General features: G+C 35.8%; 2 protein-coding genes across 2 annotated transcripts; both read right to left on the bottom strand.

Annotated features, from left to right (window-relative positions):
• Positions 1-640: 640 nt before the first annotated feature.
• LOC137948475 (uncharacterized) lies at positions 641-4493 on the bottom strand. The gene is made up of 6 exons (XM_068794558.1): positions 4273-4493; positions 3089-3247; positions 2038-2110; positions 1882-1930; positions 1485-1608; positions 641-840 (listed from the first exon to the last, which is right to left on the bottom strand). The coding sequence occupies exons 2-6, from the start codon at positions 3101-3103 to the stop codon at positions 754-756; spliced, it is 348 nt and encodes a 115-aa protein (XP_068650659.1). The 5' UTR covers positions 3104-3247; positions 4273-4493; the 3' UTR covers positions 641-753.
• Positions 4494-4826: 333 nt separating this feature from the next.
• On the bottom strand, positions 4827-18236 carry LOC137947888 (uncharacterized). The gene is made up of 9 exons (XM_068793714.1): positions 17764-18236; positions 17516-17640; positions 12818-12958; positions 12552-12621; positions 9310-9560; positions 8465-8581; positions 7592-7649; positions 6334-6782; positions 4827-5414 (listed from the first exon to the last, which is right to left on the bottom strand). The coding sequence occupies exons 3-8, from the start codon at positions 12911-12913 to the stop codon at positions 6367-6369; spliced, it is 1008 nt and encodes a 335-aa protein (XP_068649815.1). The 5' UTR covers positions 12914-12958; positions 17516-17640; positions 17764-18236; the 3' UTR covers positions 4827-5414; positions 6334-6366.
• Positions 18237-18249: the final 13 nt, after the last annotated feature.

The raw sequence follows: 18249 nt of genomic DNA, 5'->3' as shown, positions 1-18249 counted from the left end.
TTCAACCAGGGCCTTTGAGGCGGACTATTTAGGGTTCCCAGAAATCCCTTACTGATTAGAAATAAATATTTTTTTTTATTATTGTATTAAATTAGTTATTTTTAATATTAAAACATATATGATGTTATTAAAAAATAATTTATTTATTTATTATATTCGTTTATATTATTATTATTTTTTTAATAATTTATTCTAGTCATACGTAATTATTATATTAATTTATAATAAAATATAATTATTAAGTAATATAATATAATTTTTTATTAATTAAAATATTAATATATTCTAATACTACACATTAAATCACTTATAAGTGTAGTAACCATGTTTATTTTGGTTAATTATATGTTTAAATATATATTTTATTTAAATATATTATAAAAAATTACTCATTCTCTTCTATATATCATACTTTTTATTTGGGGACAATAACACTGAAATCTATTTTCCAAAACACCCAAAGATGGGTTAAAGTTGAATCAATTCATTTAAATTCAATTCATTTCTTCACTTCAATTCAAGTTCATTGTGAACTAACCCCTCCTTAATTCCTATTTATTCCTCTCGCCCTTAGCCCTTAGAGATTGTTAAAATAAAAATTTCAATGAGATCATTACTCAAAGGAAATGTGACTCTAGATTATCCATTTAGTAACTATATAGTAGGACTGATAATCCTCAATCTAGATCAATGCAACATTCCTCTACAAACAATCTTTAATATGCGTTATACAAATTTCTTCCTCAAGCTTCTTTAAAAGCCATTGTCCTTGGGAGTTTCTCTATCAGTAGTCATTGCTTTACAGGCTGCTTCCACGGGCACGGAATTCTTCAACTCAAGCTGCAAAGAAGCCAAAGACCAACTTTGACAATGAGGGCAACTAAATTTACAAGCAAACGGGGCAAGTTTAAACCCAAGACTTAATCCTAGACCTTACACTCCAAACCTTCCCATGCAATCATAGAGCCAAAGGCCCAATCCACAAAACAAAATACTTCTTTGTTAAAGCTGAATTTTTTAATGAAAATGTGTTGTAATATTATTAGTAAACAATTCCACTGTAAGTTTTGAAAATGATGCAAAATTTATTAAGAAAAGGAGAATGTACAGCAAAGAAACTGGAAGAGTTTATACAGCTAATATACAAAAGAAAAAAGAACAATTATTAAAAGCTGACGGGCATCGAAAAGGAACGAATCTGCAACTAAAAGAGTAACACTGATTTTTTTTATTTTTTTTTTATTTTTATTTTGTGGAAGGTAAGGCTGAATTTTTTAGCAAGGCTGAAATATTATTAGTTTACTGTTTTACCATCCCAACACATACTAATCATTTGTAAGCAAGCTCATGACTTCTTTCTTTAGTGTCCATGCCAATTTCTGGAAGGGACAATAGTAGGCAATCTGAAAATTACAATTTAAGGCCAACATGGTACTCTTAAATAATTATTCCACATATCTGAAAGATTTGTGCTACAATAGTACCTCATAACAAACTTCCTTGTGAGCTGTGAAAAGCTCATCATACTTCATTTGCAAATCTGACTTTTCAGCTTGTAGCTTTTCATACTCGGATAAAGTTGGGCCTCCTAATTTGTTCTGGACAAACCTGTCAAGCATATATATGTTTATTTCAGTCCAACAACACATCTCACGGCAAGAACATCTAAAATGTGTGGTAAATGCAATGCAGATAATTTTTATTTTTTTATTAAAAAAAATGCAATGCAGATAAATTATTTATTGCCTAAATTCTGAGAACATAAGAAAGGTCACTTTGCATCAAAGAACTTGCAGATGATCTCACAGTGCCCTTCTCCTACATTTTTACATGGTTTAGTGAAGATCAAAACTATAAACCTAGCATTCACCAAGAACATACTCTACTGCAGATGAAGGTTTGTCATTCTCCTCATATAGAGCAACAAGAACTACAAGAGTATGAAACAATGATTTAGTACCAGAATATACACAAAAAGAGGAAGCAATCTATGTATATCAGAGTGACTAACACTATGAAGATAAATATGAGAACAACCTTTGGTGAGAGCATCAAGTACTCCACTAGAGTCTAGATACTTCCTGAAAGCTTCCTTCTTCGCTTCCTTTTCCTGCATCGAAAATAAATGGTAAAAACCACTTGGATATGCAGAAGGTCATTAGCAACTTGAAAAAGCACTTGACAAGCCAACTGTTTGACACAGAAAAAGATATTCATTACTAATCTACTGTTATGCATTTTTCAAGCTTTGTAGCTACAAATCCACCAGCGTAGTTGGGTCTTTACATTAGAGTCAGTTTTCACACTTTCCCACAGGCAAGAAAAATATAAAGCTAAGCACAACCAAGATAAAGAGAAACAACTGTTATCCATGAATTACAGATACTGAGAAATGGTGGCAACCCCAAAAGGGATTGGTACTCGTGTGCTAAAACAGATTTCAGTTTTTGCTGATGTAGGAATATATAAATTTGTATCTCAAAATAAACAATAATTTGCCTTCTCTGATTGAAAACTTGCAAAATAATCATAACCTGCCCTCATTGATTGGAAATTCATTTAAACAATATTATATTTAGAAATTTTCTTTAAAAATTGCTAGAGTCATGGAAAGAGACATAGACTTCTTCATCCTAAATGATACTGCTATAGTCATAAATGTAAAATAGACACCCCACTTCACTACATGATCAAAGATGACCCAGATCACAGAACAGGAAAAAGATCAAGTTCGTAAGCATTTCCTAGAAGAGTAATTATTTTCAATGACGAGAGGAAAAAAGGGACAGAGAGAGAAAAAGAACAGTAATAAGAAAAAAGCAGCATCAGTGACATAGACCCAACACAGTTAAAAAAAAGCAAACAAGAAATGATTCATCGCCATCAAGAAGAGGAGGAAAAAAAATGATAACTAGGCAATGAAAGTAAAGAAGAGTTACTGTATCCCATTCTTTAAACATCTAGAAGCCAGACTAAATAATAGAAGCACTACCTCCACCTATAGAGAAGAAGATAAGAGAAAAACATAGAATAGAAAAAGAAAAAAATATCAAATGAGAACATCTTATGCTTCTTAAAAGAAAATTACCATCTTTGATGGCATTAACAAGATCCACTAAGAAGAGGAGTCAGAAGTAGAAACTTCCCACTAGAACAATTTGCTGTCCTTTAATGATTTGGTGAAGATAAAAGGCTGTCATGGAAACAAGAGAAGATACAAAAGTACCCTGCAGAGAATCTCGAGTCCCTGAAAATGAAGTCTCCAGTTAGAATCTATGCTACCTTGTTACCTGTATTGGAAATTTTGCTGATAGTGTCAACCGATGAGAAATTATGGATATTAGTTACAAGACAGTTTTGAGGCTATTTACGACATAAGTGCATTGGAACAAATTTTAATTAAGGTTGAAAGAAACACCATCACTACTTCAAAAAAATAAAAAAAAATAAAAACAACTTATAACCCCTTACTATATTCTACCTAAAGTGCGATATAAATCATTTTCAAGTAACTCCCACTCTAAATCTCAGAATGTAATACACAATAACAACTTCTCCCATAAAATGCAAATCAAGGACAGATTTGGCCAAGGTTGAGTCTCATTTTTTGGAACCAAAGTACACGATGAGATATACTGAACCTAGTTAAGTCGTTAACATTGAAACACAAACAATCTTGGCAAGCCACTAATAATACTTAAAAAATCTAAGTTTTCAGGTGAAGAGCATATAAAAAGCCAAGGCTGGAAACTGCAGACAGGAAAACTTATAAGAGTCTTCCATTTGTTTTCTGCAAGATACAATATAAACAAATTTTTCTCTAATAAACAGAAACAGAAGCAACTCAGACTCATGCTCCTAGCTGCTCTTTCTTCAGACAACGAAAGGAATCATCTTAATCCGGTTCAACTTTAAAACCCAGACAGAAACTAGAAATATTTATTTAATGGGTCGCATAAGTGTGCAAAATAAAGATCAAGCATAATAACATCTACACTGACAAGGAATAGACGAGAAAGGAGCATACACTACAATCAAAACCCTAAAATTCAGCTCCATGCTCATGTCAATCTTTTCAAATGACTAGATCCACGAAGCAAGATAGAAGGTTAAGCCTCCAAAAAGAAGAAAAAGGAAAGCAGTACATTCCATGGATGAGAAAATAACCTAATTATGTTCAGTTTGGAGAAAATGGCAGCATTAGAGAGGATATATCACCAAATTTATGTTTGAAAACAATAAAAAGGAAGAAACAAGAAGAAAAACGCTTGCCTGGCGAACTTCGACGTCGTAATGGTAAGAAATGGAGCACTGTCAGGTGATGGTCAGAAACTGAAAACGCAACAGGAACTGGTGGGTGCGTTTAGACGATCTCTCTTCCTCCGCTCCAAAGATTAACTGTAGCGCGCGTCGGTTGAGTCGAGACACAGGCAGACTGACCACCGAACCGTGGCTCGACTGGTTCACCTCAGCTCAACGCACATCCAAGCCACACTAGTTGATATAGCATAGCCCATAATTAATAATATGTTTAGGTGATGTATATATGATTATTTTCATGTAGCGGTATAAAACTCAATATAACTTGGTTAATTACTTTTTTTTCTCAATTTTTTTGTATTTCTAAAGGAAATATACGTATATTATAGTTAAAATCGATGAAATTTCGGTGTCGATTACACATACATATTATAGTTTAAAATCGTTGAAAACTCATAGTAAACAATTGTTCATATATTTTAGATAATTTTATTTAATTTTAAAAAAACATCAAAATATCCTAATAAAAATAAATAAGACTCGAAGGAGATAAGAAGAACTACGAATTTAGAGAAGAAAACAAAGATAGAACTAAAACTCGTTTAACTAAAACTACGAGAACAAGTATTGAACAGGAGATCCATCTTCTTCAGATACACATCATAGCCAATGAAAAATTCCACCAAACATTACTGGTTATAACGAGAAAGGGTTTCATTCTTTCTCAAGAACTGCAGGATACATATTGGATTTCTCAAGATTTTGCACTGCAATCTACGCCCCAACTCCAGTCCTTGACGTGGAAAGGACCTGGACTAGTAGCTGGGGTTGCACCTCTTCAGCAGAATCAACCAGGTCTACCAGATCATCAGATCATCAAGCCACCCAACATGGTCTCTGGATCAAAGGCCCAACTGCTTCGACTATGCAGTCACTAACAGAAAGTAAGCTAAACTGAATAGAACCACCAAGTTGCTATTCTAAAACTGAGTGGAAGATTTCATATTAGTTATGATTGGATACATCTTGCCTTGAGCACTTAAAATGACTCTTTGCATGCATTGCTGTACTTCCATATCAATCGTACATGAGAACTTAAAGAGGAATGCAACAGAGACAACACCAACCATGACAACCAGTCTTTGAGTGACAGCCTGCACAAATTAAGATTGCTATGAGTATAAAATAGCACAATGAATAAAGCCATCAAGATACCACACTTTCCAGAACTGGATATTAAAAACAAAATAACTTTAAACACTTTTAGACCAATTTGCTACCTGAAAACCATTCAGTTGACTGTCTCTACAGGTTTATTTCTTCCGGTTAGAGTTTATGACAAACCAAAGTTCACAAGATCACGAGGGATCATTTGAACACTCCCCCTCACTTGTGGGCCTTCTTAAAGCTTCTATATATGAACAAGCATAACTTTGATACCATGTTAAATTTTACAAACCCTGTATGGTAGACTTCACAAACTCACTCAAGGTACAAAATTTGTTTCCTTATACACTAAAGTGTTCCACAATTGCCAGCAAGGAATTGGTTAAAAAAAAAACCAAGACCAATTGATTTCTTGGCATCTGAGTGAGCTGAAACCATCTACTATAGGAATATGCTTACCCTAATTTTTGTTGTGGAAGCTTTCACCAGAGCTCAATATGCTGAAGAAGATACTACTTGCATTTCAAAAAATAAAAAATAAAAAATTGTGACTACTTTTAAGTAATTAGATCTCAATCTTACAAATTGCACAATACAGTTATGTCATTTTATCTCTAATTGTTCATTTGGAGTAACAACATCTGGACCCAATTTTTTGTACTCATCAGTAGTAACTAATTGAGTTGTAAGAATCAGTTCAAACTTCCTGCTTTAGACATTCAGAGAATGAAATAATTGTAACTCATAGAATAACAATAGTTATTAAGTACTATTTACATGGCTGTTTAAACATGGAAATTACAACATAGCATTTTCAAGCAGACTAAAACAGGGAAAACAGAGAGTCTTTTTGGCCTGATCTGTGGATGAGTATAACTATTACCACAACCAATCAATTTTACTTACATGCTCGAAGATTTATCCCAGGTGAAAATTTTCTCATTTCTCATTCTCAAGGAACCTCCATGAAGTCTTCATTGCATTTGACCAGCCAAATCCAAACTTCAAAACTCCTTTAAGCCACTTAATCTTATTCGCAAGTTCCTCCAAGTCCATAATAGAGGAGTTTATTGAATCAAGAATCGCCATTGAAGTCACTTGTTCACTTTCAGAAACTCTCATTCGCTTGGAAGCACCAGAGAAAGTATCTAGATCACTTTGTTCACATAAATTCCCTGTTACTTTATCATTTGATCCTAAATGCTTCCCTGAGTAACTGGGTTCCTCCATATCACTTGCCTCCGGATTTTGCTCCCTACTAGGCAGTACATCCAGTGAAAAGGAATTTCCAAAATCAGACTGTCTATTTATGTTGTTTTCTACAGGATCTCCACCTATGTTATTGTTTTCATTATCTGGAAAAAAGACAAAATTGGACAAGGATCAGCAGCAAAGTTAACCATAACAGGATATCTTAAAACAAACAAGAAGTAACTGTGAATCAAGGCTAATCACACATGAAAACCAATAAACAAAGTTCTTACAAAGATCCAAATGCTTCATGAGGTCAATAATCAAGTGTTCATCAGTCAAATTAAGCTTAGAAAAGATGCAGAGTCTTCATACTTGTACATTTAGCCGTGTTCTTACTTGCCTCATCTCAGAATTTGTTTCTTTGATACTAGATTTTCCAAGACACTTAGTAAAGCCAGCCAAAAGCGTACATCACATAACAAATAGTTAAGGTCATACAGAATATCAATATCCTTTTCTTTTAACTATGGATAATTTTGTTCATGCAAGGAAGTAAATCTGGCCATAATCAGGGAGGATAGGCATAGTTTCCCTGAATTAAAATAAGATATATAAGGTGTCAGCTTCGACCTATAAGACATTCCCTCTACACTCTTCTACAATCTGGTTTGCCACAGGCCAGTTGAACTGGGTTGAACTGGACCAGGAGATTTTCTGCATCAGGTTTCTGTAAACCCAACCAAGTATGATTCAACTGTTGATCCACCATCTGAGCTTGATCAATAAAATCATTTGCCCAGTATTGCCATTCAAATAAAGTGGAGAAGAAATTGACAGTTATTTTCATCTTCTATTTTAGCAGGCATGTTATACTGTAGTATGTCATTTTAACTAGTAAATAAATAGCATTTATGATGGTTTTAATCCAAGAAAGTATTCTGCAATAGTAAAAGAAAATAAAGTATCTTACTTTGCATTGAGGGCTGAACCAAGCGAGCACAGGGACTACCAGCTTCATTTCCATCTCCCTACAATAAATAAGAAAAGAGCACAAAAATAAAAGTTCAATCAGTAGAGAGCCACTGGTGTAATAATCATATAAAAAATAAAATTAGAATATGGTTGATTCTAGCAGGTGGCCAAAAACTGCTCATCAAGGTTCAACATACACACACACACACAAAATAAAAAAAATAAAAAAAACTCCTACATGTATGCTTTAATTATTTAAATGTCATAAGACCTTTAAGTTATATATGTTGTTAAAATTGGGTCCAAGTCTGATACAAAATTGTTAATGAAATTTTGCCATATTTTAACATTTTTTAGAAAGGTCCAAGTCCATCCTAAAATGACTAGCCAAGTCAGAAGGTCCCTTCCCCGGTAATAAGGACAAGATCTTTCTTATCGTGAATCTATATGGGATTCTTAACACTCCTTTCAAATGTGGACCTTTTGTGGCTCCTATACATGGACATTATTGGATGGAGAACCACGTACACATACCCGCTTTGATACCATGTTAAAGTTAGGTTCATGTCTATCCGAAAATGACTAGCAAAGTTAAAATGCCTCTTCCCAAGCAATAGGCACGAATCTTTCTTATCGTGGGTCTATGTGGGACTATTTATACCATATGTGAATAACAGTAATAGTATAGTAAACTTCTTCTTTTGTATCATTTGCCATTCAATGACTTCAACAAAAGGGCTTTTGATTTTTCAATTCCATAACGTACAATTCATGCATAAGAATTTCAGTGCCAAGTAGCTCTACAATAAGAAGAATGGGGAGAGGGAGATAGAAAGAACAAAAAGTAACTCAAGAGCATTGAAGAAGACACCTTAGGAACAGGCACATTCCACCCATGTTCGGCAGACCAGTCCAAGGATGGCCTCAAGTCCTTACATAAAGCGTCATATAATCCTCCTTCACCATTTGGAGGTTCAAGCAACCCGACCTGTTTAAAAATGACAAAGTTGGATTCTTCTTTCCATGAAATGATGCTGCTCTAACATGAACAAACATTCGCCAACTTAATCTATTAGAAATATAAGCATCAACCAAGAGAAGAAGAAACTACTTATTGATGAAACATAATTAATTAGATTGCAAAAATATAATGAGTTATACATGGAAAGTAATATTTCAACTAGAAGAACTATTCTAGGATCCAAATAAATACTATGCTTTATCTACCCACTTCTCAAGGTCTAGATGCTTTAACCTGAAAACAAAAATTCTTACCAAAAGGCATTCAAGGCTTTGACCTAAACCAAATTGGTCATATCGGCTTCTGCTCTTACACTGATCACCCAGTCTTACACCCACCCTCCCTCTCATTAAAGATATAGTCATTTCAATGACAAAATAAAAGGTATTCTCTTTGATTGATATGTACCAGAGGACCATTACATGAATGCACATCAAAAGGTTTTCCTTTTCAAATGTTTAACATTAAAATATTTTTATCAACCCAAAGAAGTAAATTAGTTTAAACCAAATCCTTCACAAGAATGCTCTTTCAACTTTCTATCTGACAAAGTCATTTTGGACTACATTGTGTTTTTTTTTTTTTTTGAGAAATTTTGGACTACAGTACAGAAACCAATGAGAAAGATGCTAATAAACAATACATTTCCAAATTTTAATATAATTTTCTCAAATCCAAAAGCCTTGAAATATTACCTGCAATTTATTGTCCCCAAGAAGTTGGGTGACTCTTCCAGACCAATAACAATTATCACACCACCAATCAACAAGATCTCCTACTTTCCATGCATCATTGACGATTACAATAGTTTCAGATATTTTACAGAGATCAGGCATCTGGCTCTCCTTGTACAAAGGAGGATAGCAAGGCCGTACCATCAACCGCATCTCTCCTTGGTTAACCCTACCAGATGGGATTTTTTGATACAAAACCGTCCATCTCTCTCCTATATTACAAACAGAAACAAAACAACTTTCAAAAGAAGAAAATGACTATTGACTTAAAATTTCAAAAAACCCAACAGAAAGGTTGCTGATTGAATTGTTTTTTCTTTTTTTGAGCACAATGGCATCAAGACTCGACTAAAAGCAGCCGGATACCAGAGGATGCCTTTTGGATGCAGAAGAGGCATTAGAAAGGCAGAAACAAAAACAGCAAAGAAAGTCAAATGACATCCAAAAACACTAATCAATTGAAAAGGAGGTTCCCACAACTAGGTATTCTCAGGAAACCCCACTTCTACTCGAGGAATCAGCAACTAGTACTGCATCTAGGGCAGTCAATCCAACAGATAGTAGGAGGGCTCCGAAGGAGTTCAATTTATTCATGCACCCATAAGAAGAGCCAAGAGGGCTTTCCTACCTGAAACTTAGCCAAAGCTAATTACTGACTCACCTTCCACAATCAAGGGCTAAGTGAAATTATCAACAAAAAAAAAAAAAAAAAACTTAGACCGAGGAGAGCACACAGCTCCGCCTCAACGGAGTCACAATAACCAATAGCAACAGCAAAAACCAAATGAACTTCTTGAATTGTATCTGTTAGAGATATAGAAGAATTGAACTGTCAAAGAATCCAAAATGAACCAAAAATCTTATTTCTATCTAAAGAAGGTAATTTTTATTCACTTTATTAGTTGATAGAAGTGATAATTTGAGAATGTTTCTCATTTTATGTCAGTTTCTAAGGTAAAGTATTATATTAGAATATTAACGTACATTAAATTTAGTATCATATACAGTGTTTTACCACGGCTTATGAAACTGAAGCTTCTACTAATGAATACTCTATCTAAGGAGGTCTGAAAGACATGTTAAAACCAGTCATACTGCAGTTCTTTTCATTGTTTTCACTTTCTGCTCTCACTTTCTTTAATGTTTATTATTTCTCTACAATCTTTTCGATCGCCATCAAAATATTTGAAATTTTCAAAGCCACATTTATATATATCACCATATCCAATAGGCAAGGTTCTTTATTCAATTCATTGAAGTAAATGTGAAAGCTAAACATCCAGTATCTACAGGCCAAGAATGCCGAGGTAATCTTTCCTTATGTCTCTATCCCATAAACGATGGTTGATTGGGTCCAAAATTAAAAACATTTAAATTTTAAAATGTTATAGTATCCCTTATCAGAAGAGTTACCCAAGAATCTTGGCAATATATTTTATTCAAAGCAGGAAGTACTTCAAAATAGTATTGCTTTTTTTGAAAGTCACATCAGTGTCATTTAAAATAGAAAAAGTACATCAAATGATTTCATATGTTTGTGTTGAAAATAATTTTATATCTATCTCATCCTGGGCAATTGTTCAATGTAGATATGTCAGCTAGCCCGACAAATTTAAAATTCCAAACAGCACAACCAACTTTTGAAACAATGGAAGCCCTTGTGTAGTCCTACCCTAATTGCTTAGAGCAGAGCCATTTTTTTTGCCAGTCATATAAGTGAGACCAGTTTACAAAATCTGGGGTTATTTCTAAACTCTTTCTTTGCAAGTACATAACACAACAAGAATAATCTATCTTTTATTTGATTTTTTCTCTAGTAAAGAAGACCTCAAAAATAAAATATATGCTTCTAATTTAGTATTTAACATTTTTCTATTTGATTTTGAATACTATTTCTTCTTTTTTCTTGAAGTAGATGTCCAGATCACCTACAGATTTTACTGCCAGTTTGCCCTTCTCTTACTATTAGTTGCATAGTCACCAGCCAAGGTTCACTGCACACCTGTGGCATGGGAATCAAAGATCTCACATAGACAAAACTACCCATCACCAACAGATGGAACAGAAAGTAGATCGATAAGTTGAGTAGAATCAGATCTATTCCATTTTTATAGTAGGTAAATCAGATGTCATCATTAACATACAGCACTGCTTTTCAGCCTAGTAGTGTCATCATTAAAACTCATAAGACTGTTTATTCAACATCATTCCGCCAGAGGAAGATGTTGATAGAAGTCGGTTGAGGTAACATTTACTATAGCAGCAATTACCTTTTTTATTAAAAGATGGAATTACCTTAAATTTGAATACACCATTATGGTTCCAATTTTGCTAAGTTTTTATAAGTACATTCAATAATTAAGTCACTATTTTCCCTCAAACCTAGGGCACCCCACAACTTTTTTAATGCAAGTACAAAGGAGATCTTTTTAAGGAGTAAACTGTGGCACCACAAGGGGATTATAAAAAGAGAAAAGGGAAAGGAAAGGGGAAGGTTCCATCCCAAAATGACTAACCATTTAAGAGGCCTATTGCTCAACCTTATAACCCATTAACTTTTTTATTTTTTAATGTAAGACTTTTTCCCGATCAACACTTCCCCTCACGTCCAGGCTTACACATAACAGGCCTGAGACATGGGCACAAACCATCTAATGGAGCACAAAGATTCCTTCATAGAGCCTACAACATACAGACTCTTACCTTATGGAGCCCACACGCACAACCTGCTCTGAAACCATGTTGGATTTTTTGGTTGAGCCTGGTTCCATCCCAAAATGATTAACTACTTAGGAGGCCTATTGCTCAACCTTATAACCCGTTAACTTTTCTTCTCATTTTTCAATGTAGGACTTTTTCCCACTCAACATAACAAAGAAAAAAATTTGAAAAAGGAAAAACTACACAACCAAACACTAAAGCTAAGAGGGGTAGGTCCCAAAACCACTTTTTGCTGATTAACATTTTAGACCTTCAATATAAACATCATAAAAGAAAAATGTGAATGTGACTGATCGCAGGCCTTGGTCCATGCAGAGGGACTACCACACAGGAGATAGCGACTAAAGAAAAGGGCCTAGGCAAAAGAATCATCTATACTTATTTTCATGAGACCGGCCTGACTGCAAGCCAGACCCATACTCTTCATGAATAAAATTTAAGATCAGACTAAGATATCAAAGAGCTTAAATTCATGCACTTACTCTCATCAGGGAAGTCAAAATATTTCAAGCCAAGCCTCTTACGCCCACGCCTCGGGTCAAACTTTTTTACCTGGTAAAAGAGAAAATACAGTTTTAAAAATTATGGATGGCAAACAAAGAAGGAACATGAAAACCGATTAACCGATAAGCTTAAGATGGATGCAGGATGTTCACACCTTGTTGCTTTTAGGAATAACATACTACACGAAGAGAGAGAGAGAGAGAGTTAGTTTCAAAAGCTTAAGATGGATGCAGGGTGTTCACACCTTGCATCGAAACCATGCACCACGAAAACCTGAAACAAAGGTCCTTGATTCAGCTAACTGGCCGACTTCAAACTGAAGTTTAGAAAATGGGTCCATCCTTGCAGTTGTATTATTCCAAAATGATCATCTAAGAACAATTGCCTACAAATCAAGAAAATCAACTTAAAACTCTTGCAGTAGATAGTGGACAATGCAGCTCCTCAAAGAAAATAACCAAAACCAACTGCAGCAGAAAACAAGCTCACTTTTTCTTTTGGACAAATATGAGAATATCATAAAGAAGGAAGAGATTCCCAACAAGAAGAAAAAGTAAATACATAAACAAAAACACAAAAAGAGCATAACATTCAAAAGGAAATGGTATAGAATCGTTTTAACAGATTTTTATAGAAAAACCTAACTCTCTCAAGAGCATTAGCCTATTGAAATTTGCAAGAGAAAAGAGATGGGAGAGATTAAGGTTTACAGGCCCTCTGCCATATTTATAATTAAAACAAAATGAAAGTTACATCCTTGTCCCTGCAGCTTGTAAACGCTAGAAACTACATTCTACCAAAAACATTTTTTTCTCAAAAAATAAGGTAACGTAAATATAATCTAGTTATACCTTTCAACATTCCCCCTCAAGCTGGATCACATAGCTTTAGCTTGTTACAAAATTTTGTCTCACAATCCCCATAAGTATAAAAAGAAAATACAAATTTGGCCTTCAACAAAAAACAATCAATGGTCTTAAAAAAATTGTGGTATATGTGGCTACAAAAAATCTTTCAAATATTTGTGGCTTATGTACTCTTCGGCTTTTGCACTTTAGCTTCACAATTTTATACTCTTTCTCCCCCTCAAGCTCTAGTATATGGCAATAATCCTAACGTGAACATAAAAGAGAAAAAAAACAATAGTCATCTGATCCATATCCCCCGGAATAGCAAACCATCACAAGTGTCATAAGAATAAATATTGAAGCAAACACGGATGCCTACAACTCTAACTAGAGGAAAAACCCATGAAAAAGGGTAAAAAAATATGGGTGACATAAATAATAAAAGTCAAAATCGACACAAAGATTTCGACCACAAAATAGTGATAACAAACACTAAACAAGGAAAACCTATTACTAAAGGACTACAATAGAGAACCAACTAAAAGGGTAATAGGAAACCCACTCTAGGGCAATAAAACACCCATATATATCAACACAAGAAGACCAACCCAAGGGCCTCATACAAAGAGATTGACACAAGCAATTCCTACAACATAAGAAAAAATTTCTTAGAACCACACAAAGAACTTAAAAAGTCTGAACTTAAAACAAAGCGTTCCAAAACAAAGTGTACGAAATTGGTCTTAAAATAAAAAAGCGTCCACATAAATTTGAATGGCATGGGAGACTAGTGCACAATACAAAAACTTTCGGGAGGATCAACTAACATGAATGTATGAAAAGGAAGTTAGCTAAGGTGCACAACATTAAGAGACTTCAATAGTAGACCAAAAAAAATCGTCATTTAGATTAAAAATAAACCACAAAATCAGCTACAAGTATGACCAAACATTGACCACAACCAAATGCAATAGATAGACTTGAGATGGCCAAACATATCATGATTGATGAAAGAAAGTTGCAGTAATTTGCTTCTAGCCCTCACTAATGCTCTAGAAAAAACAAAAAACTAGCTGGGAATTATAACTTGCGTACTTGTTCCACACTAATACAATATCTAAATAAGAGACTTCTAGAAACACACAAAAAAATACTTCCCACATCTTAATGAGACATGGTTCAAAGGTAGAAAGGATTTGACCAAACCACCACAAGCGAGATAGGAAACACAAACGAGACAAGGGCATAACTCAAATAAAATCACTTACTTTCACGAAGGGAAAATTCTAGACTCTGCTAATTTTGTATGACAAGCATAATGTTATTCAAAGAACAGATCGCAATCAGCTCTTACCTCTTTTTTTTTTTTTAAATGTTGATAATTTTATTTCAAAGAAAGAGAAGATACATCAAGGGAGACCCCCCTAACAACAAGAGATTGAAGGAGGGGGGGGGGGGGGGGGGGGGGGAGTGGGGGAGATCTAAGTACATAAGAACAAGTATAAGAAATGGTGGATAAAATGTCCAAAATATCAAGAAAAATTTGCCAATGACGCCATGGGGGGGAAGATGAGGTGGAACCTCCCTCCACGATAAGGGGACCACTGAAGCGGTTCTAAAAAATTCGCAAGCCGTGAAGAAGACCAGAGAGCTCAGCAATTCCGAGAGGGTTAGAGTAAGAGAGGATGGTAGTGCCCCCTGGATAAAAAATCACCCCACCAAACCCGGGTACCCAAAGGAGTTACCATCAAAGTTTAGCTTATAATATCTAGAGGGAGGAGGCTCCCAAACAGCAAGTGACAAGGGGCAGTGGGGAGAAACATCTGAGAGATAATCTTCCAATTGGTGCGGACCAGGGCACAAGAGAGGCAGGCAAACTCTTTTCGGGAGCGGATCCAGGTAGATATGAGCCCAGTGGCAATGAAGGAAACCTCAGCAGTAGAGCGGAAAGTACAGTCAAACCGTCTGGAGTTCATGGCTTACCTTCTCTTTTTGCACTCAAGCAACAAGAGCAACAACTGAGTTTGACATCTTAAGTTTATAAATCTCACAAAACAAAGCTTCTAGAGAAGCTCCAGAATTGGTGTCCAAATTGAGATTGGAGATAGAAAAAGTAAATTGAGCTAATTAAACTAGCAGATCCGGTACAAAATGCCAGAAATAGCCTCCAGGCCAAATTCAAGATACTTCCAAGATCTCACAGCCAAAAAAAAGACATCTCCAACTTCTCCTCTCGACCAACATTCAAGAGGTCATACAGCTACAGCAATTAAACAGGAAGCTTATTCTCAGATCGCCTGCCAACCTCCATGTTTTTGGATGAGAGGATTCTGATGCGGACAAAGCTACAGGGCAGCTTCGAACCTCTCGCCATCCAGAACAGATTCCATCTCCAGTTGGTATGTCCAGAGAAGCTTCATGTCGTCATCTTCGATGGTGCAGAACTAGTCATCCTTAATTGCTTACAATTCCATGATAAGACATGAAGGCAATCTGGAATCGAGCACCTGTTTCTAGAAGTACGAGTGGAAGAACAATTGGTTGCGTTCACTTGGAAATGGCAGAAACAGCAATGGTGAGGAGAGCACCTTCGGACCCTGTATTGCCCTGATTTGGGTAAGGATTTGATCGCAATGCAATAATATCTGAGAAATCGTGCATGGATTCCGCAGATGTTTTTCACTGTTACCGCTTTTGGGATGTCCAACTCTAGCAGTTGCAGCAAAACAAAGCAGAGAACAAAGACATCTCCACTTTTGCTGTCGAATTCGGCAAGACAGGAGCTGAGATACTCCATTCGAAAAGCAGAACCATCTTAATTTATGCCTGAATTCACCTAATATCAGTTTCAAAGAGAGCACAGAGAATCGGACATTATTTCGGCAGAAAAAGAGTTCACTAGTACAGATTTATAGCAGCAGTACAGATCATGAATCCAGCACCAATGAAAGAGAAAAGTGTAATGTTTCTTCAATTTGAGAACTTCATAGAAGCAGATAATTGAAAGAATAAAAAAAAAAGGAGAGTTTAGAAAACTAAAAACAACATGAAAAGGTCTACACAATTTAGGAGTGGAACTAATATGAAGGCAAGAAGAGGATTGAAGAATGAAGTCTCTCAGAGTTGTTCAAATCACAAAACTCTAAACATCCTACTCTGACACCATGCTGGAATTTGAAGGAGAAAAGAGAGGAGAGAGATTAGGGTTTACAAACCTCTCTCCCATATTTACGATCAAAATAGTATAAAAATTACATCCTTTGTCCCTGCAGCCCATAAACCCTAGAAAACCACATTCTACCGAAAACAACATTCCTAAAATATAAAATAAATATAACCTAATTATATCTTCCAACACACTACAAAATGAGTGGCATCCCTCAAAACTTCAATCCATGAGATTGTGAAATGGGCCAAGATGCCCAAGAATTATTCAAATACTAATCAAGGCACCACTGTTGGGTGATCCAACTAATGATGACAGAAATGTTGCCTGTTTATGGCTAAAAGACAGAGTTGATATAACCTCAAAGTTTAAGTAGGAGAGCTCTTGACTCAGCCTTAATGGGTCTGCAAACCATTAAACCCTATACCAGAATGATCCGTCCCATCACTACCTCTGACGGCACTCATAAACCAATTATGCCAGCTTGAGCTTCCCCCAAAATTGAAATTCCGGCCGCTGGACAGAGGTGTCCACTAATGCATCTGCCTCACCCTAAGATCATCAGGAGTACAGCTTTCCATTTTCAGTGGGAAAACTGCGCTTGGAAGCTAATGAACAGAACTATATTACGAACAGCAGTTTTCTGTCTCTTTCCAAATCGTCTAAGCGATTCAACCACTCGAATAGAACTACTCACCCAAGCCCAGGAATCGGCCAGAAAGTAATGAGCTACTCGAATAGAACACGCAAACTAAGTAGGTCGAATGCATTTAATGAAGAACGCAATTCCCACTTTCAAGAACTCCACTCCCATGTCAAATGGAAGCAGTACAACCCTCTCGTAAGTTGTGAGTTATGAACTCCTCAATAATTTCTGGAGTTAATCCTCTGAAAATAGTAAAAATCATCTCCTGCATTTTTCACTCACCTAAACAGAACCTGCTGCCATTATCCACCAAATCTTTAACAGCCCCGTACAACGCGCAATCCAATAATCCGTACGAATTGCTCAGCTGCAGTGAGCCCCCCTGCCGGTGAAGTTCAAAGAGAATCCTAACGCGCCATATCAAGAAAGAAACGTTAGAAAAGAGAAGCCCGTCCGTAAAGAAGACTATTCAAATGAAAGGGAAAGTTTGAGCAAAATAAAGATTTGAGGCTCGCACGATGAAACCCTACTTGCTAGTACCCGCCACGGATTTTCCGCGCCAAGTTTGATACAGAGTCGCCAAGCACTACAACCTGATAACGCCACAGTATCATGCTGTAGAGAAACCCACAGGCCTTCTTGTGAGCATTTTATGCTCTGTATTATCCTCTGGTGTCCACTGTCGAGTGCTCGAAGCGATTCTTTTTCCTGCTCGACTTCCACAATTCCACAACCCTGCTTCCTTCAAAATCAGTTTCGATATACCTACAAAACTTTTTATGCGAGTATTGATCTTTACTTCCAATCCTCCATCTGACAAAAGATTTTTCCAATGGATCTGGTTTATAGTTGAACCGGACTAACTGATCGGGTCAACCGATTTTGAAGTAAATCCGGTTTTTTGCCTCTAATCTCGCTCTCTCTCTCTCTCTCCCACCTATTTACTGTCTGACTATATTTAGCAAATATTATCCTGGAAAGATCATGGATGCCGGTCAGATACATCAAAAGCTTAT

This window comes from Aristolochia californica, unplaced genomic scaffold (assembly GCF_029961685.1).
Source record: "Aristolochia californica isolate CCGP_79_NKW_82.1479 unplaced genomic scaffold, dmAriCali1.0.hap1 SCAF_13, whole genome shotgun sequence".
Classification (NCBI taxonomy): domain Eukaryota; kingdom Viridiplantae; phylum Streptophyta; class Magnoliopsida; order Piperales; family Aristolochiaceae; genus Aristolochia; species Aristolochia californica.
Note: the sequence above shows the minus strand (reverse complement) of the source record. Positions and strands in the feature narration are given on the sequence as shown.